The sequence below is a fragment of the Heptranchias perlo genome, unplaced genomic scaffold, assembly GCF_035084215.1.
Source record: "Heptranchias perlo isolate sHepPer1 unplaced genomic scaffold, sHepPer1.hap1 HAP1_SCAFFOLD_184, whole genome shotgun sequence".
Lineage (NCBI taxonomy): Eukaryota > Metazoa > Chordata > Chondrichthyes > Hexanchiformes > Hexanchidae > Heptranchias > Heptranchias perlo.
Window position 1 is genome coordinate 212,229 of NW_027139120.1, and position 22,596 is coordinate 234,824.

The 22,596-nt window shown below is 46.4% G+C and overlaps 1 protein-coding gene across 1 annotated transcript in view; it reads right to left on the reverse strand.

The window, feature by feature from the left end:
* Positions 1-22,596, reverse strand: part of LOC137309850 (myosin light chain kinase 2, skeletal/cardiac muscle-like) — a 251,228-nt gene that overhangs the window by 186,273 nt on the left and 42,359 nt on the right. Inside the window, exon 5 of the mRNA XM_067977865.1 lies at positions 18,639-18,780. Within this exon, the coding sequence (XP_067833966.1) occupies positions 18,639-18,780 (142 nt within the window). The remainder of the gene's footprint in view (positions 1-18,638; positions 18,781-22,596) is intronic.

Below are 22,596 nucleotides of genomic sequence, written 5' to 3' on the forward strand. Positions count from 1 at the left end.
GTGTTACAGTGAGGGGTGTGGGGTATATCAGAGTGTTACAGTGAGGGGTGTGGGATATATCAGAGTGTTACAGTGAGGGGTGTGGGGTATATCAGAGTGTTACAGTGAGGGGTGTGGGATATATCAGACTGTTACAGTGAGGGGTGTGGGGTATATCAGAGTGTTACAGTGAGGGGTGTGGGGTATATCAGAGTGTTACAGTGAGGGGTGTGGGATATATCAGAGTGTTACAGTGAGGGGTGTGGGATATATCAGAGTGTTACAGTGAGGGGTGTGGGATGTATCAGAGTGTTACAGTGAGGGGTGTGGGATATATCAGAGTGTTACAGTGAGGGGTGTGGGATATATCAGAATGTTACAGTGAGGGGTGTGGGATATATCAGAGTGTTGCAGTGAGTGGTGTGGGGTATATCAGAGTGTTACAGTGAGGGGTGTGGGGTATATCAGAGTGTTACAGTGAGGGGTGTGGGATATATCAGAGTGTTACAGTGAGGGGTGTGGGATATATCAGAGTGTTACAGTGAGGGGTGTGGGATATATCAGACTGTTACAGTGAGGGGTGTGGGGTATATCAGAGTGTTACAGTGAGGGGTGTGGGGTATATCAGAGTGTTACAGTGAGGGGTGTGGGGTATATCAGAGTGTTACAGTGAGGGGTGTGGGATATATCAGACTGTTACAGTGAGGGGTGTGGGGTATATCAGAGTGTTACAGTGAGGGGTGTGGGGTATATCAGAGTGTTACAGTGAGGGGTGTGGGATATATCAGAGTGTTACAGTGAGGGGTGTGGGATATATCAGAGTGTTACAGTGAGGGGTGTGGGATATATCAGAGTGTTACAGTGAGGGGTGTGGGATATATCAGAGTGTTACAGTGAGGGGTGTGGGATATATCAGAATGTTACAGTGAGGGGTGTGGGATATATCAGAGTGTTGCAGTGAGGGGTGTGGGGTATATCAGAGTGTTACAGTGAGGGGTGTGGGATATATCAGACTGTTACAGTGAGGGGTGTGGGATATATCAGACTGTTACAGTGAGGGGTGTGGGGTATATCAGACTGTTACAGGGAGGGGTGTGGGATATATCAGGCTGTTACAGTGAGGGGTGTGGGATATATCAGAATGTTACAGTGAGGGGTGTGGGATATATCAGAGTGTTACAGTGAGGGGTGTGGGATATATCAGAGTGTTACAGTGAGGGGTGTGGGGTATATCAGACTGTTACAGTGAGGGGTGTGGGGTATATCAGAGTGTTACAGTGAGGGGTGTGGGGTATATCAGACTGTTACAGTGAGGGGTGTGGGATATATCAGACTGTTACAGTGAGGGGTGTGGGATATATCAGAGTGTTGCAGTGAGGGGTGTGGGGTATATCAGAGTGTTATAGTGAGGGGTGTGGGATATATCAGAGTGTTACAGTGAGGGGTGTGGGGTATATCAGACTGTTGCAGTGAGGGGTGTGAGATATATCAGACTGTTACAGTGAGGGGTGTGGGATATATCAGAGTTTTGCAGTGAGGGGTGTGTGGTATATCAGAGTGTTACAGTGAGGGGTGTGGGATATATCAGACTGTTACAGTGAGGGGTGTGGGATATATCAGACTGTTACAGTGAGGGGTGTGGGATATATCAGAGTGTTGCAGTGAGGGGTGTGGGGTATATCAGAGTGTTACAGTGAGGGGTGTGGGGTATATCAGACTGTTGCAGTGAGGGGTGTGGGATATATCAGAATGTTACAGTGAGGGTGTGGGGTATATCAGAGTGTTATATTGAGGGGTGTGGGGTATATCAGAGTGTGTTACAGTGAGGGTTGTGGGTATCAGAGTGTTACAGTGAGGGTGTGGGGTATATCAGAGTGTTATATAGAGGGGTGTGGGGTATATCAGAGTGTTATATAGAGGGGTGTGGGGTATATCAGAGTGTTACATTGTGGGGTGTGGGATATATCAGAGTGTTACAGTGAGGGGTGTGGGGTATATCAGAGTGTTATATTGAGGGGTGTGGGGTATATCAGAGTGTTATATAGAGGGGTGTGGGGTATATCAGAGTGTTACATTGTGGGGTGTGGGATATATCAGAGTGTTACAGTGAGGGGTGTGGGATATATCAGAGTGTTACATTGTGGGGTGTGGGATATATCAGAGTGTTACAGTGAGGGGTGTGGGGTATATCAGAGTGTTACATTGTGGGGTGTGGGATATATCAGAGTGTTACAGTGAGGGGTGTGGGGTATATCAGACTGTTGCAGTGAGGGGTGTGGGATATATCAGACTGTTACAGTGAGGGGTGTGGGATATATCAGACTGTTACAGTGAGGGGTGTGGGATATATCAGAGTGTTGCAGTGAGGGGTGTGGGGTATATCAGAGTGTTACAGTGAGGGGTGTGGGGTATATCAGACTGTTGCAGTGAGGGGTGTGGGATATATCAGAATGTTACAGTGAGGGTGTGGGGTATATCAGAGTGTTATATTGAGGGGTGTGGGGTATATCAGAGTGTGTTACAGTGAGGGTTGTGGGTATCAGAGTGTTACAGTGAGGGTGTGGGGTATATCAGAGTGTTATATAGAGGGGTGTGGGGTATATCAGAGTGTTATATAGAGGGGTGTGGGGTATATCAGAGTGTTACATTGTGGGGTGTGGGATATATCAGAGTGTTACAGTGAGGGGTGTGGGGTATATCAGAGTGTTATATTGAGGGGTGTGGGGTATATCAGAGTGTTATATTGAGGGGTGTGGGGTATATCAGAGTGTTACATTGTGGGGTGTGGGATATATCAGAGTGTTACAGTGAGGGGTGTGGGATATATCAGAGTGTTACATTGTGGGGTGTGGGATATATCAGAGTGTTACAGTGAGGGGTGTGGGGTATATCAGAGTGTTACATTGTGGGGTGTGGGATATATCAGAGTGTTACATTGTGGGGTGTGGGATATATCAGAGTGTTACAGTGAGGGGTGTGGGGTATATCAGAGTGTTACATTGGGGGCGGTGGGGTATATCAGAGTATTACATTGGGGGGTGTGGGGTATATCAGACTGTTTCAGTGAGGGTGTGGGGTATATCAGAGTGTTACAGTGAGGGGTGTGGGATATATCAGAGTGTTACAGTGAGGGGTGTGGGATATATCAGAGTGTTACATTGTGGGGTGTGGGATATATCAGAGTGTTACAGTGAGGGGTGTGGGGTATATCAGAGTGTTACATTGGGGGCGGTGGGGTATATCAGAGTATTACATTGGGGGGTGTGGGGTATATCAGAGTATTACATTGGGCGGTGTGGGGTATATCAGATTGTCACAGTTAGTCGTGTGAGGTATATCAGAATTTTTTTACTGTAAGGGGTGTGGTGTATATCAGACTGTTACAGTGAGGGTGTAGGGTATATTATACTGTTACAGTGAGGGGTGAGGTGTCTCTCCGAGGGTTACAATGAGGGGTGTGGGACATATCAGAGTGTTCCACTGAGGGATTTGGGGTATATCGAGTGTTACAGTGAAGGTTGTGGTGTATATCAAAGTGTGACAATTAGTGGTGTGGTGTATATCAGAGATTGTTCCTGTGAGGGGTGTGGTGTATATCAGAGATTGTTACAGTGGAGGGGTGTGGGGTATATCAGACTGTTACAGTGAGGGATGTGGGGTATATCAGAGTGTTGCAGTGAGGGGTGTGGGGTATATCAGAGTGTTACAGTGAGGGGTGTGGGATATATCAGACTGTTACAGTGAGGGGTGTGGGTTATATCAGAGTGTTGCAGTGAGGGGTGTGGGGTATATCAGAGTGTTACAGTGAGGGGTGTGGGATATATCAGACTGTTACAGTGAGGGGTGTGGGATATATCAGACTATTACAGTGAGGGGTGTGGGATATATCAGACTATTACAGTGAGGGGTGTGGGATATATCAGACTATTACAGTGAGGGGTGTGGGATATATCAGACTATTACAGTGAGGGGTGTGGGATATATCAGACTGTTACAGTGAGGGGTGTGGGATATATCAGAGTGTTACAGTGAGGGGTGTGGGGTATATCAGAGTGTTACAGTGAGGGGTGTGGGATATATCAGAGTGTTACAGTGAGGGGTGTGGGATATATCAAAGTGTTACAATGAGGGGTGTGGGGTATATCACAGTGTTACAGTGAGGGTGTGGGGTATATCAGAGTGTTACAGTGAGGGGTGTGGGATATATCAGAGTGTTACAGTGAGGGGTGTGGGGTATATCACAGTGTTACAGTGAGGGTGTGGGATATATCAGAGTGTTACAGTGAGGGGTGCGGGGTATATCACAGTGTTACATTGAGGGGTGTGGGGTATATCCGAGTGTTACAGTGAGGGGTGTGGGGTATATCAGAGTGTTACAGTGAGGGGTGTGGGATATATCAGAGTGTTACAGTGAGGGGTGTGGGGTATATCAGAGTGTTACAGTGAGGGGTGTGGGGTATATCAGAGTGTTGCAGTGAGGGGTGTGGGATATATCAGAGTGTTACAGTGAGGGGTGTGGGGTATATCAGACTGTTACAGTGAGGGGTGTGGGGTTTATCAGAGTGTTACCGTGAGGGGTGTGGGGTATATCACAGTGTTACATTGAGGGTGTGGGTTATATCACAGTGTTACATTGATGGGTGTGGGTATCACAGTGTTACAGTGAGGGGTGTGGGGTATATCAGAGTGTTACAGTGAGGGGTGTGGGGTATATCACAGTGTTACAGTGAGGGGTGTGGGGTATATCACAGTGTTACATTGAGGGGTGTGGGGTATATCACAGTGTTACATTGAGGGGTGTGGGGTATATCAGACTGTTACAGTGAGGGGTGTGGGATATATCACAGTGTTACAGTGAGGGGTGTGGGGTATATCAGAGTGTTACAGTGAGGGGTGTGGGGTATATCACAGTGTTACATTGAGGGGTGTGGGGTATATCAGAGTGTTACAGTGAGGGGTGTGGGGTATATCAAACTGTTACAGTGAGGGTGTAGGGTATATCAGAGTGTTACAGTGAGGGGTGAGGTGTCTATCCGAGGGTTACAATGAGGGGTGTGGGGTATATCAGAGATTGTTCCAGTGAGGCGTGTGGGGGATATCAGACTGTTACAGTGAGGGGTGTGGGATATATCAGAGTGTTACAGTGAGGGGTGTGGGATATATCACAGTGTTACGGTGAGGGGTGTGGGGTATATCAGACTGTTACAGTGAGGGGTGTGGGGTATATCAGACTGTTACAGTGAGGGGTGTGGGATATATCAGAGTGTTGCAGTGAGGGGTGTGGGGTATATCAGAGTGTTACAGTGAGGGGTGTGGGATATATCAGACTGTTACAGTGAGGGGTGTGGGATATATCACAGTGTTACGGTGAGGGGTGTGGGGTATATCAGAGTGTTACAGTGAGGGGTGTGGGGTATATCAGACTGTTGCAGTGAGGGGTGTGAGATATATCAGACTGTTACAGTGAGGGGTGTGGGATATATCAGAGTTTTGCAGTGAGGGGTGTGTGGTATATCAGAGTGTTACAGTGAGGGGTGTGGGATATATCAGACTGTTACAGTGAGGGGTGTGGGATATATCAGACTGTTACAGTGAGGGGTGTGGGATATATCAGAGTGTTGCAGTGAGGGGTGTGGGGTATATCAGAGTGTTACAGTGAGGGGTGTGGGGTATATCAGACTGTTGCAGTGAGGGGTGTGGGATATATCAGAATGTTACAGTGAGGGTGTGGGGTATATCAGAGTGTTATATTGAGGGGTGTGGGGTATATCAGAGTGTGTTACAGTGAGGGTTGTGGGTATCAGAGTGTTACAGTGAGGGTGTGGGGTATATCAGAGTGTTATATAGAGGGGTGTGGGGTATATCAGAGTGTTATATAGAGGGGTGTGGGGTATATCAGAGTGTTACATTGTGGGGTGTGGGATATACCAGAGTGTTACAGTGAGGGGTGTGGGGTATATCAGAGTGTTATATTGAGGGGTGTGGGGTATATCAGAGTGTTATATAGAGGGGTGTGGGGTATATCAGAGTGTTATATAGAGGGGTGTGGGGTATATCAGAGTGTTACATTGTGGGGTGTGGGATATATCAGAGTGTTACAGTGAGGGGTGTGGGGTATATCAGAGTGTTATATTGAGGGGTGTGGGGTATATCAGAGTGTTATATTGAGGGGTGTGGGGTATATCAGAGTGTTACATTGTGGGGTGTGGGATATATCAGAGTGTTACAGTGAGGGGTGTGGGATATATCAGAGTGTTACATTGTGGGGTGTGGGATATATCAGAGTGTTACAGTGAGGGGTGTGGGGTATATCAGAGTGTTACATTGTGGGGTGTGGGATATATCAGAGTGTTACATTGTGGGGTGTGGGATATATCAGAGTGTTACAGTGAGGGGTGTGGGGTATATCAGAGTGTTACATTGGGGGCGGTGGGGTATATCAGAGTATTACATTGGGGGGTGTGGGGTATATCAGACTGTTACAGTGAGGGTGTGGGGTATATCAGAGTGTTACAGTGAGGGGTGTGGGATATATCAGAGTGTTACAGTGAGGGGTGTGGGATATATCAGAGTGTTACATTGTGGGGTGTGGGATATATCAGAGTGTTACAGTGAGGGGTGTGGGGTATATCAGAGTGTTACATTGGGGGCGGTGGGGTATATCAGAGTATTACATTGGGGGGTGTGGGGTATATCAGAGTATTACATTGGGCGGTGTGGGGTATATCAGATTGTCACAGTTAGTCGTGTGAGGTATATCAGAATTTTTTTACTGTAAGGGGTGTGGTGTATATCAGACTGTTACAGTGAGGGTGTAGGGTATATTATACTGTTACAGTGAGGGGTGAGGTGTCTCTCCGAGGGTTACAATGAGGGGTGTGGGACATATCAGAGTGTTCCACTGAGGGATTTGGGGTATATCGAGTGTTACAGTGAAGGTTGTGGTGTATATCAAAGTGTGACAATTAGTGGTGTGGTGTATATCAGAGATTGTTACTGTGAGGGGTGTGGTGTATATCAGAGATTGTTACAGTGGAGGGGTGTGGGGTATATCAGACTGTTACAGTGAGGGATGTGGGGTATATCAGAGTGTTGCAGTGAGGGGTGTGGGGTATATCAGAGTGTTACAGTGAGGGGTGTGGGATATATCAGACTGTTACAGTGAGGGGTGTGGGTTATATCAGAGTGTTGCAGTGAGGGGTGTGGGGTATATCAGAGTGTTACAGTGAGGGGTGTGGGATATATCAGACTGTTACAGTGAGGGGTGTGGGATATATCAGACTATTACAGTGAGGGGTGTGGGATATATCAGACTATTACAGTGAGGGGTGTGGGATATATCAGACTATTACAGTGAGGGGTGTGGGATATATCAGACTATTACAGTGAGGGGTGTGGGATATATCAGACTGTTACAGTGAGGGGTGTGGGATATATCAGAGTGTTACAGTGAGGGGTGTGGGGTATATCAGAGTGTTACAGTGAGGGGTGTGGGATATATCAGAGTGTTACAGTGAGGGGTGTGGGATATATCAAAGTGTTACAATGAGGGGTGTGGGGTATATCACAGTGTTACAGTGAGGGTGTGGTGTATATCAGAGTGTTACAGTGAGGGGTGTGGGATATATCAGAGTGTTACAGTGAGGGGTGTGGGGTATATCACAGTGTTACAGTGAGGGTGTGGGATATATCAGAGTGTTACAGTGAGGGGTGCGGGGTATATCACAGTGTTACATTGAGGGGTGTGGGGTATATCCGAGTGTTACAGTGAGGGGTGTGGGGTATATCAGAGTGTTACAGTGAGGGGTGTGGGATATATCAGAGTGTTACAGTGAGGGGTGTGGGGTATATCAGAGTGTTACAGTGAGGGGTGTGGGGTATATCAGAGTGTTGCAGTGAGGGGTGTGGGATATATCAGAGTGTTACAGTGAGGGGTGTGGGGTATATCAGACTGTTACAGTGAGGGGTGTGGGGTTTATCAGAGTGTTACCGTGAGGGGTGTGGGGTATATCACAGTGTTACATTGAGGGTGTGGGTTATATCACAGTGTTACATTGATGGGTGTGGGTATCACAGTGTTACAGTGAGGGGTGTGGGGTATATCAGAGTGTTACAGTGAGGGGTGTGGGGTATATCACAGTGTTACAGTGAGGGGTGTGGGGTATATCACAGTGTTACATTGAGGGGTGTGGGGTATATCACAGTGTTACATTGAGGGGTGTGGGGTATATCAGACTGTTACAGTGAGGGGTGTGGGATATATCACAGTGTTACAGTGAGGGGTGTGGGGTATATCAGAGTGTTACAGTGAGGGGTGTGGGGTATATCACAGTGTTACATTGAGGGGTGTGGGGTATATCAGAGTGTTACAGTGAGGGGTGTGGGGTATATCAAACTGTTACAGTGAGGGTGTAGGGTATATCAGAGTGTTACAGTGAGGGGTGAGGTGTCTATCCGAGGGTTACAATGAGGGGTGTGGGGTATATCAGAGATTGTTCCAGTGAGGCGTGTGGGGGATATCAGACTGTTACAGTGAGGGGTGTGGGATATATCAGAGTGTTACAGTGAGGGGTGTGGGATATATCACAGTGTTACGGTGAGGGGTGTGGGGTATATCAGACTGTTACAGTGAGGGGTGTGGGGTATATCAGACTGTTACAGTGAGGGGTGTGGGATATATCAGAGTGTTGCAGTGAGGGGTGTGGGGTATATCAGAGTGTTACAGTGAGGGGTGTGGGATATATCAGACTGTTACAGTGAGGGGTGTGGGATATATCAGACTGTTACAGTGAGGGGTGTGGGATATATCAGAATGTTACAGTGAGGGGTGTAGGGTATATCAGAGTGTTACAGTGAGGGGTGTGGGATATATCAGAGTGTTACAGTGAGGGGTGTGGGATATATCAGACTGTTACAGTGAGGGGTGTGGGATATATCAGACTGTTACAGTGAGGGGTGTGGGATATATCAGAATGTTACAGTGAGGGGTGTAGGGTATATCATACTGTTACAGTGTGGGTGTAGGGTATATCATACTGTTGCAGTGTGGGTGTAGGGTATATCATACTGTTACAGTGTGGGTGTAGGGTATATCATACTGTTACAGTGTGGGTGTAGGGTATATCATACTGTTACAGTGTGGGTGTAGGGTATATCATACTGTTACAGTGAGGGGTGAGGTGTCTATCCGAGGGTTACAATGAGGGGTGTGGGACATATCAGAGTGTTCCAGTGAGGGATTTGGGGTATATCAGAGTGTTCCAGTGTAAAATGCGGGGTATATCGAATGCTACAGTGAAGGTTGCGGTGTATATCAAAGTGTGACAATTAGTGGTGTGGTGTATATCAGAGATTGTTACTGTGAGGGGTGTGGTGTATATCAGAGATTGTTACTGTGAGGGGTGTGGTGTATATCAGAGATTGTTACTGTGAGGGGTGTGGTGTATATCAGAGATTGTTACTGTGAGGGGTGTGGTGTATATCAGAGATTGTTACTGTGAGGGGTGTGGTGTATATCAGAGATTGTTACTGTGAGGGGTGTGGTGTATATCAGAGATTGTTACTGTGAGGGGTGTGGTGTATATCAGAGATTGTTACTGTGAGGGGTGTGGTGTATATCAGAGGTTGTTACTGTGAGGGGTGTGGTGTTTATCAGATTGTTACTGTGAGGGGTGTGGTGTATATCAGAGGTTGTTACTGTGAGGGGTGTGGTGTTTATCAGATTGTTACTGTGAGGGGTGTGGTGTTTTTCAGATTGTTACTGTGAGGGGTGTGGTGTTTATCAGATTGTTACTGTGAGGGGTGAGGTCTATATCAGAGATTGTTACTGTGAGGGGTGTGGTGTATATCAGAGATTGTTACTGTGAGGGGTGAGGTCTATATCAGAGATTGTTACTGTGAGGGGTGTGGTGTATATCAGAGATTGTTACTGTGAGGGGTGAGGTCTATATCAGAGATTGTTACTGTGAGGGGTGAGGTGGATATCCGAGATTGTTACTGTGAGGGGTGTGGTGTATATCAGAGATTGTTACTGTGAGGGATATGGTGGATATCAGAGATTGTTACTGTGAGGGGCATGGTGGATATCAGAGATTGTTACTGTGAGGGGTGTGGTGTATATCAGAGATTGTTACTGTGAGGGATATGGTGGATATCAGAGATTGTTACTGTGAGGGGCATGGTGGATATCAGAGATTGTTACTGTGAGGGGTGTGGTGTATATCAGAGATTGTTACTGTGAGGGGTGAGGTCTATATCAGAGATTGTTACTGTGAGGGGTATGGTGGATATCAGAGATTGTTACTGTGAGGGGCATGGTGGATATCAGAGATTGTTACTGTGAGGGGTGTGGTGTATATCAGAGATTGTTACTGTGAGGGGTGAGGTCTATATCAGAGATTGTTACTGTGAGGGGTATGGTGGATATCAGAGATTGTTACTGTGAGGGGTGTGGTGTATATCAGAGATTGTTACTGTGAGGGGTATGGTGGATATCAGAGATTGTTACTGTGAGGGGTGTGGTGTATATCAGAGATTGTTACTGTGAGGGGTGAGGTCTATATCAGAGATTGTTACTGTGAGGGGTGTGGTGTATATCAGAGATTGTTACTGTGAGGGGTATGGTGGATATCAGAGATTGTTACTGTGAGGGGTGTGGTGTATATCAGAGATTGTTACTGTGAGGGGTGTGGTGTATATCAGAGATTGTTACTGTGAGGGGTGTGGTGTATATCAGAGATTGTTACTGTGAGGGGTATGGTGGATATCAGAGATTGTTACTGTGAGGGGTGTGGTGTATATCAGAGATTGTTACTGTGAGGGGTGTGGTGTTTATCAGATTGTTACTGTGAGGGGTTTGTTGTTTATCAGTGATTGTTACTGTGAGGGGTGTGGTGTATATCAGAGATTGTTACTGTGAGGGGTGTGGTGGATATCAGAGATTGTTACTGTGAGGGGTGTGGTGTTTATCAGAGATTGTTACTGTGAGGGGTGAGGTCTATATCAGAGATTGTTACTGTGAGGGGTGAGGTCTATATCAGAGATTGTTACTGTGAGGGGTGTGGTGGATATCAGAGATTGTTACTGTGAGGGGTGTGGTGGATATCAGAGATTGTTACTGTGAGGGGTGTGGTGTTTATCAGAGATTGTTACTGTGAGGGGTGAGGTGGATATCAGAGATTTTTACTGTGAGGGGTGAGGTCTATATCAGAGATTTTTACTGTGAGGGGTATGGTATATATCTATCCCATAATCTTTCTAGAAAACTATAATCTTTCGAAGTTCTCTAGATTCAGGAACTGTCCCTCTCGACTGGAAAATTGCACATGTCACTCTGCTTTTTAAGAATGGAGAGAGAGGGAAACCGAGGAATTATGGACCAGTTAGCCAAACATCTGTTGTGGGGAAAATGCTGGAGTCTATAATTAAGGATAGGGTGACTGAACACCTCGAAAATTTTCAGTTAATCAGAGAGAGCCAGCATGGATTTGTGAAAGGTAGCTCGTGCCTGACAAACCTGATTGAATTTTTTGAAGAGGTGACTAAAGTAGTGGACAGGGGAATGTCAATGGATGTTATTTATATGGACTTCCAGAAAGCATTTGATAAAGTCCCACATAAGAGACTGTTAGTTAAGATAGAAGCCCATGGAATCGAGGGAAAAGTATAGAAATGGTTAGGAAGTTGGCTGAGCGAAAGGCGACAGAGAGTGGTGATAATGGGTAGGTACTCACATTGGCAGGATGTGACTAGTGGAGTCCTGCAGGGCCTCAATTATTCACAATATTTATTAACGACTTAGATGAAGGCATAGAAAGTCTCATATCTAAGTTTGCCAATGACACAAAGATTGGTGGCATTGTAAGCAGTTCCTAAATCAAAGATTGTTACTGTGAAGGGTGTGGTGTATATCAGAGTGTTACAGTGAGGGACACACAAGATAAACTCACGGGTAATGACAGCAAAATGGCAGAAATATTAAATAATTACTTTGCCTCAGTATTTACCCGGGTGACTAACAAGGTGGATATGACATTAGAAGAAGAGATCAAAAAAGATATAAAGACATTGAAGATAGAAAGGGATGAGGTAATTGATAAACTAATATAATTGGTAGTGGTTGTTGGAGGCCAATCATCTCAGCCCCAGGACATTGCTGCAGGAGTTCCTCAGGGCAGTGTCCTAGGCCCAACCATTTTCAGCTGCTTCATCAATGACCTTCCCTCCATCATAAGGTCAGAAATGGGGATGTTCGCTGATGATTGCACAGTGTTCAGTTCCATTCACAACCCCTCAGATAATGAGGCAGTCCGAGCCCGCATGCAGCAAGACCTGGACAACATCCAGGCTTGAGGCTGATAAGTGGCAATTAACATTCACGCCAGATAAGTGCCAGGCAATGACCATCTCCAACAAGAGAGAGTCTAACCACCTCCCCTTGACATTCAAAGGCATTACCATCGCCGAATCCCCCACCATCAACATCCTGGGGGTCACCATTGACCAGAATCTTAACTGGACCAGCCATATAAATACTGTGGCTACGAGAGCAGGTCAGAGGCTGGGTATTCTGCGGCGAGTGACTCATCTCCTGACTCCCCAAAGCCTTTCCACCATCTACAAGGCACAAGTCAGGAGTGTGATGGAATATTCTCCACTTGCCTGGATGAGTCCAGCTCCAACAACACTCAAGAAGCTTATATAGTATATAGAATTATAATTAATACAAAGGAGGATTGTGACAAAATACAGGAAGACATTAATAAACTTGCAGAGTGGGAGTGTAATTGGTAAATGAATTCGAATATTGATAAGTGAGAGGTGGTGCATTTTGGTAGGAAGAATAAGGAGGCCACATATTGCTGGGATAATAAGAGTCTAAATGGGGTAGAGGAGCTGAGGGATCTGGGGGTACAGATACACAAATCACTAAAAACAACGACGCAGGTTAATAACGCCATAAAAAAGCAAACAAAGCACTGGGTTCATTTCCAGAGGGATAGAAATGAAAAGCAGAGAAGTATGGTTAAACTTGTATAGACCCTTGGTTAGACCACACTTGAAGTACTGTGAACAGTTCTGGTCTCCATATTATAAAAAGGATATAGAGGCAGTGGAGAAGGTGGAAAAAGATTTAGTACAATGATACTGGAACTGAGAGGTTAGACCTATCAGGAAAGATTGAACAGGCTGGGGCTCTTTTCTCCAGAAAAGAGAAGACTGAGGGGTGACCTGATTGAGGTCTTTAAGATTGTGAAAGGGTTTGATAGGGTAGACGTGGAGAAGATGTTTCCAATTGTGGGGGAGACCAGAACTAGGGGCCATAAATATAAGATAGTCACTAATAAATCCAATAGGGAATTCGGGAGAAACTTCTTTATTCAGAGGGTGGTTTGAATGTGGAACTTGCTACCACAAGGAATAGTTGAGGCGAATAGCATAGATACATTTAAGGGGAATCTGGATAAACACATGAGGGAGAAAGGAATAGAAGGATATGTTGATAGGATTAAATGAAGTAGGGAGGGAGGAGGCTCATGTGGAGCATGGACATCGGCACAGACCAGTTGGGACTAATGGCCTGTTTCTGTTCTGTACATTCTATGTTACAATGGGAGGTGTGGAGCATATCAGAATGTTACAGTGAGGGGTGTGGGGTATATCAGAGTGTTACAGTGAGGGGTGTGTGGTATATCAGAGTGTTACAGTGAGGGGTGTGGGATATATCAGAATGTTTCAGTGAGGGGTGTGGGTTATATCAGAGTGTTACAGTGAGGGGTGTGGGATATATCAGAGTGTTACAGTGAGGGGTGTGGGGTATATCAGAGTGTTACAGTGAGGGGTGTGGGGTATATCAGAATGTTACAGTGAGGGGTGTGGGGTATATCAGACTGTTACAGTGAGGGGTGTGGGATATATCAGAGTGTTACAGTGAGGGGTGTGGGGTATATCAGAGTGTTACAGTGAGGGGTGTGGGATATATCAGAATGTTACAGTGAGGGTTGTGGGTTATATCAGAGTGTTACAGTGAGGGGTGTGGGATATATCAGAGTGTTACAGTGAGGGGTGTGGGATATATCAGAGTGTTACAGTGAGGGGTGTGGGATATATCAGAATGTTACAGTGAGGGGTGTGGGATATATCAGAGTGTTACAGTGAGGTGTGTGGGATATATCAGAATGTTACAGTGAGGGGTGTGGGATATATCACAGTGTTACAGTGAGGGGTGTGGGGTATATCAGACTGTTACAGTGAGGGGTGTGGGATATATCAGAGTGTTACAGTGAGGGGTGTGGGATATCAGACTGTTACAGTGAGGGGTGTGGGGTATATCAGACTGTTACAGTGAGGGGTGTGGGATATATCAGAGTGTTACAGTGAGGGGTGTGGGATATATCAGAATGTTACAGTGAGGGGTGTGGGATATATCAGAGTGTTACAGTGAGGGGTGTGGGGTATATCAGAGTGTTACAGTGAGGGGTGTGGGATATATCAGAATGTTACAGTGAGGGTTGTGGGTTATATCAGAGTGTTACAGTGAGGGGTGTGGGATATATCAGAGTGTTACAGTGAGGGGTGTGGGGTATATCAGAGTGTTACAGTGAGGGGTGTGGGATATATCAGAATGTTACAGTGAGGGGTGTGGGATATATCAGAGTGTTACAGTGAGGGGTGTGGGATATATCAGAGTGTTACAGTGAGGGGTGTGGGATATATCAGAGTGTTACAGTGAGGGGTGTGGGATATATCAGAATGTTACAGTGAGGGGTGTGGGGTATATCAGAGTGTTACAGTGAGGGGTGTGGGGTATATCAGAGTGTTACAGTGAGGGGTGTGGGATATATCAGAATGTTACAGTGAGGGGTGTGGGATATATCAGAATGTTACAGTGAGGGGTGTGGGATATATCAGAATGTTACAGTGAGGGGTGTGGGATATATCAGAATGTTACAGTGAGGGGTGTGGGATATATCAGAGTGTTACAGTGAGGGGTGTGGGATATATCAGAGTGTTACAGTGAGGGGTGTGGGGTAAATCAGACTGTTACAGTGAGGGTGTGGGGTAAATCAGAGTGTTACAGTGAGGGGTGTGGGGTATATCAGACTATTATAGTGTGGGGTGTGGGATATATCAGACTGTTACAGTGAGGGGTGTTGGATATATCAGAATGTTACAGTGAGGGGTGTGGGGTATATCAGACTATTATAGTGTGGGGTGTGGGATATATCAGACTGTTACAGTGAGGGGTGTTGGATATATCAGACTGTTACAGTGAGGGGTGTTGGATATATCAGACTATTACAGTGAGGGGCGTGGGTTATATCAGACTGTTACAGTGAGGGGTGTGGGATATATCAGAGTGTTACAGTGAGGGGTGTGGGGTATATCAGACTATTACAGTGAGGGGTGTGGGATATATCAGACTGTTACAGTGAGGGGTGTGGGATATATCAGACTATTACAGTGAGGGGTGTGGGATATATCAGAATGTTACAGTGAGGGGTGTGGGGTATATCAGACTATTACAGTGAGGGGTGTGGGATATATCAGACTGTTACAGTGAGGGGTGTGGGATATATCAGACTGTTACAGTGAGGGGTGTGGGATATATCAGACTATTACAGTGAGGGGTGTGGGATATATCAGAATGTTACAGTGAGGGTGTGGGGTATATCAGACTATTACAGTGAGGGGTGTGGGATATATCAGACTGTTACAGTGAGGGGTGTGGGATATATCAGACTATTACAGTGAGGGGTGTGGGATATATCAGAATGTTACAGTGAGGGGTGTGGGGTATATCAGACTATTACAGTGAGGGGTGTGGGATATATCAGACTGTTACAGTGAGGGGTGTGGGATATATCAGACTGTTACAGTGAGGGGTGTGGGATATATCAGACTATTACAGTGAGGGGTGTGGGATATATCAGAGTGTTACAGTGAGGGGTGTGGGGTATATCAGAGTGTTACAGTGAGGGGTGCGCGATATATTAGACTGTTACAGAGTAGGGTGTGGGATATATCAGCGTGTTACAGTGTGGGGCGTGGGTTATATCAGAATGTTACAGTGAGGGTGTGGGGTATATCAGACTATTACAGTGAGGGGTGTGGGATATATCAGACTGTTACAGTGAGGGGTGTGGGATATATCAGAGTGTTACAGTGAGGGGTGTGGGATATATCAGAATGTTACAGTGAGGGTGTGGGGTATATCAGACTATTACAGTGAGGGGTGTGGGATATATCAGACTGTTACAGTGAGGGGTGTGGGATATATCAGACTATTACAGTGAGGGGTGTGGGATATATCAGACTATTACAGTGAGGGGTGTGGGATATATCAGAATGTTACAGTGAGGGGTGTGGTATATCAGACTATTACAGTGAGGGGTGTGGGATATATCAGACTGTTACAGTGAGGGGTGTGGGATATATCAGACTATTACAGTGAGGGGTGTGGGATATATCAGAGTGTTACAGTGAGGGGTGTGGGGTATATCAGAGTGTTACAGTGAGGGGTGCGCGATATATTAGACTGTTACAGAGTAGGGTGTGGGATATATCAGCGTGTTACAGTGTGGGGCGTGGTTTATTTCAGACTGCTATAGTGAGGGGTGTGGGGTATATCAGACTGTTATGGTGAGGGGTGTGGGATATATCAGAGAGTTACAGTGAGGATTGTGGGGTATATCAGAGTTTCCAGTGAGGGGTGTGTGGTATATCCAAATGTGACAATGAGCGGTGGGGTATATCTGAGTGTCACATTGAGGGGCGTTGGGTATATTGGAGTATTGTAGTGAGGGGTATGGGGTAGATCAGAGTGGTACAGTGAGGGGTGTGGGATATATCAAAGTATTACATTGAGGGGCATGTGTTTATCAGAGTGTTATAGTGAGTGGTATTGGGTAGATCAGAGTGGTACAGTGAGGGATATGAGGTATATCGGAGAGCAGTACTGTGAGTACTAGTTAATCTACGTCTTTTGGGCTAATTTTGAAAATCCGTGGTCTGATTTGCACAACCTGTGGTCTGATTTAGACAATCTCTTTTCTGATTTCAACAGTCTGTGGTCTGAATTGGACAATCTCTTATCTGATTTTGACAAACTGTTGTCTGATTTAAACAATCTATGGTCTGATTCTGACAATTTGTGGTCTGATTTGAACAGTCTGTTCTGATTTGGACAATCTCTGATATTATTTTGACAATTTTTAATAAGTTTTTGACAATCTCTCATCTGATTTGGACCATGTGTGGTCTGATTTGGACAATCCGTGGTCTGATTTGGACAATCCGTGGTCTGATTTGGACAATCCGTGGTCTGATTTGGACAATCCGTGGTCTGATTTAGACAATCCGTGGTCTGATTTGGACAATCCGTGGTCTGATTTAGACAATCCGTGGTCTGATTTAGACAATCTCTGATCTGATTTAGACAATCTATGATCAGACTTAGACAGTTGGTCTGATTTTGCCAATCTCTAATGTGATTTCTCATTGCCTAAATATTGGGAAGACTGAAGCCATTGTCTTTGGTCCCCGCCTCAAACTCCGTTCCCGAGCCACCGACTCCATCCCTCTCCTCGGCCACTCTCTGAGGCTGAACCAGACTGTTCGCAACCTTGGCGTCCTATTTGACCCTGAGATGAGCTTCTGACCCCAGATCCTCTCCATCACCAACACCGTCTACTTCCACCTCCGTAACATCGCCCGTCTCCGCCCCTGCCTCAGCTCATCTGCTGCTGAAACCCTCATCCATACCTGTGTTACCTCCAGACTGGACTATTCCAATGCTCTCCAGGCTGCTCTCCCATCTTCCACCCTCCAAAAATTTGAACTCATCCAAAACTCTGCTGCCTGTATCCTAACTCGCACCAAGTCCCATTCACCCATCACCCTGTGCTCACTGACCTACATCGGCTCCTGGTCCGGGAACGCCTCAATTTTAAAATTCTCATCCTTATTTTCAAATCCCTCCATGGCCCTCGCCCCTCCCTATCTCTGTAACCTCCTCCAGCCCTACAACCCTCCGAGATCTCTGCACTCCTCCAATTCTGGCCTCTTGCGCATCCCCGATTTTAATCACTCCACCATTGGCGGCCGTGCCTTCAGCTGCCTAGGCCCTAAACTCTGGAATTCCCTCCCTAAACCTCTCCCCCTCTCTACCTCTCTCTCCTCCTTTAAGACGTTCCTTAAAACCTACCTCTTCAACCAAGCTTTTGGTCACCTGTCCTAATATCTCCTTATGTGGCTCAGTGTCAAATTTTGTCTGATAACATTCCTGTGAAGCACCTTGGGATGTTTTACTATGTTAAAGGCGCTATATAAATGCATGTTGTTGTTGGTGTTGCCACCTGGTCTGGGTAATGTCTCTATATATTTAGAGTGTGTGGGAGTATTGCACGAGGCTGTGCAGTAAGAGAGTTGGGATCTTGTTAATCACAGCGTCCTGCTAGCTGCAGATTTCAGGTGATAAAGAATGTCGACACTGACACCCTGCAGATTGTGAAAACATCGTAAAAGACTCCAAAACTGTGATCGGGTATATCAAGGGCTCGTAGGATGGGCCGAATGAAAACCCTCTCATTCAAGTGATGTACAGACCGTATAAATCATCAATCGCTGTGAGCCGGCTTTGAGTAGTTCTGGGAACGTACCTTCAGGTCCAGGTGCAGTATATACATATGGTGCATGTAATGAATCCCCTCACAGATCTGCTTTACACACACCATTGCGTCCACCTCTGTTAGACTGAAACTTTCATCAATGATCTTTTCAAAGAGTTCTCCACCGGCCAAACTGCAGGAAAAATACAGATTTACTCCTTCACCATACAGCAGTGAGAGCAGAGTGGTTCAGGTGCCTGGTGCAGGATATGACACACCTGGTGACCACCAAGCTGGTTATTCAGCTCTACAGTCAGGTCGCCCTACAGTGGGGTCGCCCTACAGTGGGAGTGGGGTCGCCCTACAGTGGGGTCGCTGCAGTGATGTGCAGGGATATAACTGGAACAGGAAAGGGCTGACTAACCCAATGATAAGAGCCTCTCATATTGGCCGAATTTATCGGGAAAGCATTGAACTCGCTGGGCGTGTGTGTTCAGAATATCAGTAAAAAAAGGTAGAGATGTTCATAATATCAGTCAGGAAAGGTCGAGGTGTTCAGAATATCGGTCAGGAAAGGTCGAGGTGTTCAGAATATCAGTCAGGAAAGGTCGAGGTGTTCAGAGTGTCGGTCAGGAAAGGTTGAGAAGTTCAGAATATCGGTCAGGAAAGGTCGAGGTGTTCAGAATATCGGTCAGGAAAGGTCGAGGTGTTCAGAATATCGGTCAGGAAAGGTCGAGATGTTCAGAATATCGGTCAGGAAAGGTTGAGAAGTTCAGAATATCGGTCAGGAAAGGTCGAGATGTTCAGAGTGTCGGTCAGGAAAGGTCGAGATGTTCAGAGTGTCGGTCAGGAAAGGTTGAGAAGTTCAGAATATCGGTCAGGAAAGGTCGAGATGTTCAGAATGTCGGTCAGGAAAGGTCGAGATGTTCAGAGTGTCGGTCAGGAAAGGTCGAGATGTTCATTTACGGTTGAGAAAGGCATGGATGTTAGGGAACTTGGGGAAATATATAGTGATGTCTTGAGGAGTGTACATATTACAGAGAGGGAGGTGCTGGAAGTCTTAACGCGCATCAAGGTAGATAAATCTCCCGGACCTGATGAAATCTATCCCAGGACGTTATGGGAGGTTAGGGAGGAAATTGCGGGTCCCCGAGCAGAGATATTTGAATCATCGACAGCTACAGGTGAAGTGCCTGAAGATTGGAGGGTAGCAAATGTTGTGCCTTTGTTTAAGAAGGGCGGCAGGGAAAAGCCTGGGAACTACAGACCGGTGAGCCTGACATTTGTAGTGGGTAAGTTGTTAGAGGGTATTCTGAGGGACAGGATCTACAGGCATTTGGAGAGGCAGGGACTAATTAGGAACAGTCAGCATGGTTTTGTGAGAGGAAAATCATGTCTCACGAATTTGATTGAGTTTTTTGAAGGGGTAACCAAGAAGATAGATGAGGGCTGTGCAGTAGACGTGGTCTACATGGACTTTAGCAAAGCCTTTGACAAGGTACCGCATGGTAGGTTGTTACATAAGGTTAAATCTCACGGGATCCAAGGTGAGGTAGCCAATTGGATACAAAATTGGATTGACGACAGAAGACAGAGGGTGGTTGTAGAGGGTTGTTTTTCAAACTGGAGGCCTGTGACCAGCGGTGTGCCTCAGGGATCGGTGCTGGGTCCGCTGTTATTTGTTATTTATATTAATGATTTGGATGAGAATTTAGGAGGCATGGTTAGTAAGTTTGCAGATGACACCAAGATTGGTGGCATTGTGGACAGTGAAGAAGGTTATCTAGGATTGCAACGGGATCTTGATAAATTGGGCCAGTGGGCCGATGAATGGCAAATGGAGTTTAATTTCGATAAATGTGAGGTGATGCATTTTGGTAGATCGAATCGGGCCAGGACCTACTCCGTTAATGGTAGGGCGTTGGGGAGAGTTATAGAACAAAGAGATCTAGGAGTACAGGTTCATAGCTCCTTGAAAGTGGAGTCACAGGTGGATAGGGTGGTGAAGAAGGCATTCAGCATGCTTGGTTTCATTGGTCAGAACATTGAATGCAGGAGTTGGGATGTCTTGTTGAAGAAGTACAAGACATGAGTAAGGCCACACTTGGAATACTGTGTACAGTTCTGGTCACCCTATTATAGAAAGGATATTATTAAACTAGAAAAAGTGCAGAGAAGATTTACTAGGATGCTACCGGGACTTGATGGTTTGACTTTTCGGGAGAGGTTGGATTGACTGAGACTTTTTTCCCTGGAGAGTAGGAGGTTAAGGGGTGATCTTATAGAAGTCTATAAAATAATGAGGGGCATAGATAAGGTCGATAGTCAAAATCTTTTCCCAAAGGTAGGGGAGTCTATAACGAGGGGGCATAGATTTAAGGTGAGAGGGGAGAGATACAAAAGGGTCCAGAGGGGCAATTTTTTCACTCAAAGGGTGGTGAGTGTCTGGAACGAGCTGCCAGAGGCAGTAGTAGAGGCGGGTACAATTTTGTCTTTTAAAAAGCGTTTGGACAGTTACATGGGTAAGATGGGTATAGAGGGATATGGGCCAATTGCAGGCAATTGGGACTAACTTAGTGGTATAAACTGGGCGACATGGACATGTTGGGCCGAAGGGCCTGTTTCCATGTTGTAAACTTCTATGATTCTATGATTCAGACTGTCGGTCAGGAAAGGTCGAGATGTTCAGAGTGTCGGTCAGGAAAGGTCGAGGTGCTCAGAGTGTCGGTCAGGAAAGGTCGAGGTGGTCAGGAAAGGTCGAGGTGTTCAGAATATCGGTCAGGAAAGGTCGAGGTGCTCAGAGTGTCGGTCAGGAAAGGTCGAGGTGTTCAGAATATCGGTCAGGAAAGGTCGAGGTGCTCAGAATATCGGTCAGGAAAGGTCGAGATGTTCAGAGTGTCGGTCAGGAAAGGCCGAGGTGTTCAGAATATCGGTCAGGAAAGGTCGAGGTGTTCAGAGTGTCGGTCAGGAAAGGTCGAGGTGTTCAGAATATCGGTCAGGAAAGGTCGAGATGTTCAGAGTGTCGGTCAGGAAAGGCCGAGGTGTTCAGAATATCGGTCAGGAAAGGTCGAGATGTTCAGAGTGTCGGTCAGGAAAGGTTGAGAAGTTCAGAATATCGGTCAGGAAAGGTCGAGGTGTTCAGAGTGTCGGTCAGGAAAGGTCGAGGTGTTCAGAGTGTCGGTCAGGAAAGGTCGAGATGTTCAGATTGTCAGTCAGGAAAGGTCGAGGTGCTCAGAGTGTCGATCAGGAAAGGTCGAGGTGTTCAGAGTGTCGGTCAGGAAAGGTCGAGGTGTTCAGAGTGTTGGTCAGGAAAGGTCGAGGTGTTCAGAATATCGGTCAGGAAAGGTCGAGGTGCTCAGAGTGTCGGTCAGGAAAGGTCGAGGTGTTCAGAATATCGGTCAGGAAAGGTCGAGGTGCTCAGAATATCGGTCAGGAAAGGTCGAGATGTTCAGAGTGTCGGTCAGGAAAGGTCGAGCTGTTCAGAATATCGGTCAGGAAAGGTCGAGGTGCTCAGAGTGTCGGTCAGGAAAGGTCGAGGTGCTCAGAGTGTCGGTCAGGAAAGGTCGAGGTGTTCAGAATATCGGTCAGGAAAGGTCGAGGTGCTCAGAGTGTCGGTCAGGAAAGGTCGAGATGTTCAGAGTGTCGGTCAGGAAAGGTCGAGGTGTTCAGAGTGTCGGTCAGGAAAGGTCGAGGTGCTCAGAATATCGGTCAGGAAAGGTCGAGATGTTCAGAGTGTCGGTCAGGAAAGGTCGAGGTGTTCAGAGTGTCGGTCAGGAAAGGTCGAGGTGTTCAGAATATCGGTCAGGAAAGGTCGAGGTGTTCAGAGTGTCGGTCAGGAAAGGTCGAGATGTTCAGAATATCAGTCAGGAAAGGTCGAGATGTTCAGAGTGTCGGTCAGGAAAGGTCGAGGTGTTCAGAGTGTCGGTCAGGAAAGGTCGAGGTGTTCAGAGTGTCGGTCAGGAAAGGTCGAGATGTTCAGAGTGTCGGTCAGGAAAGGTCGAGGTGTTCA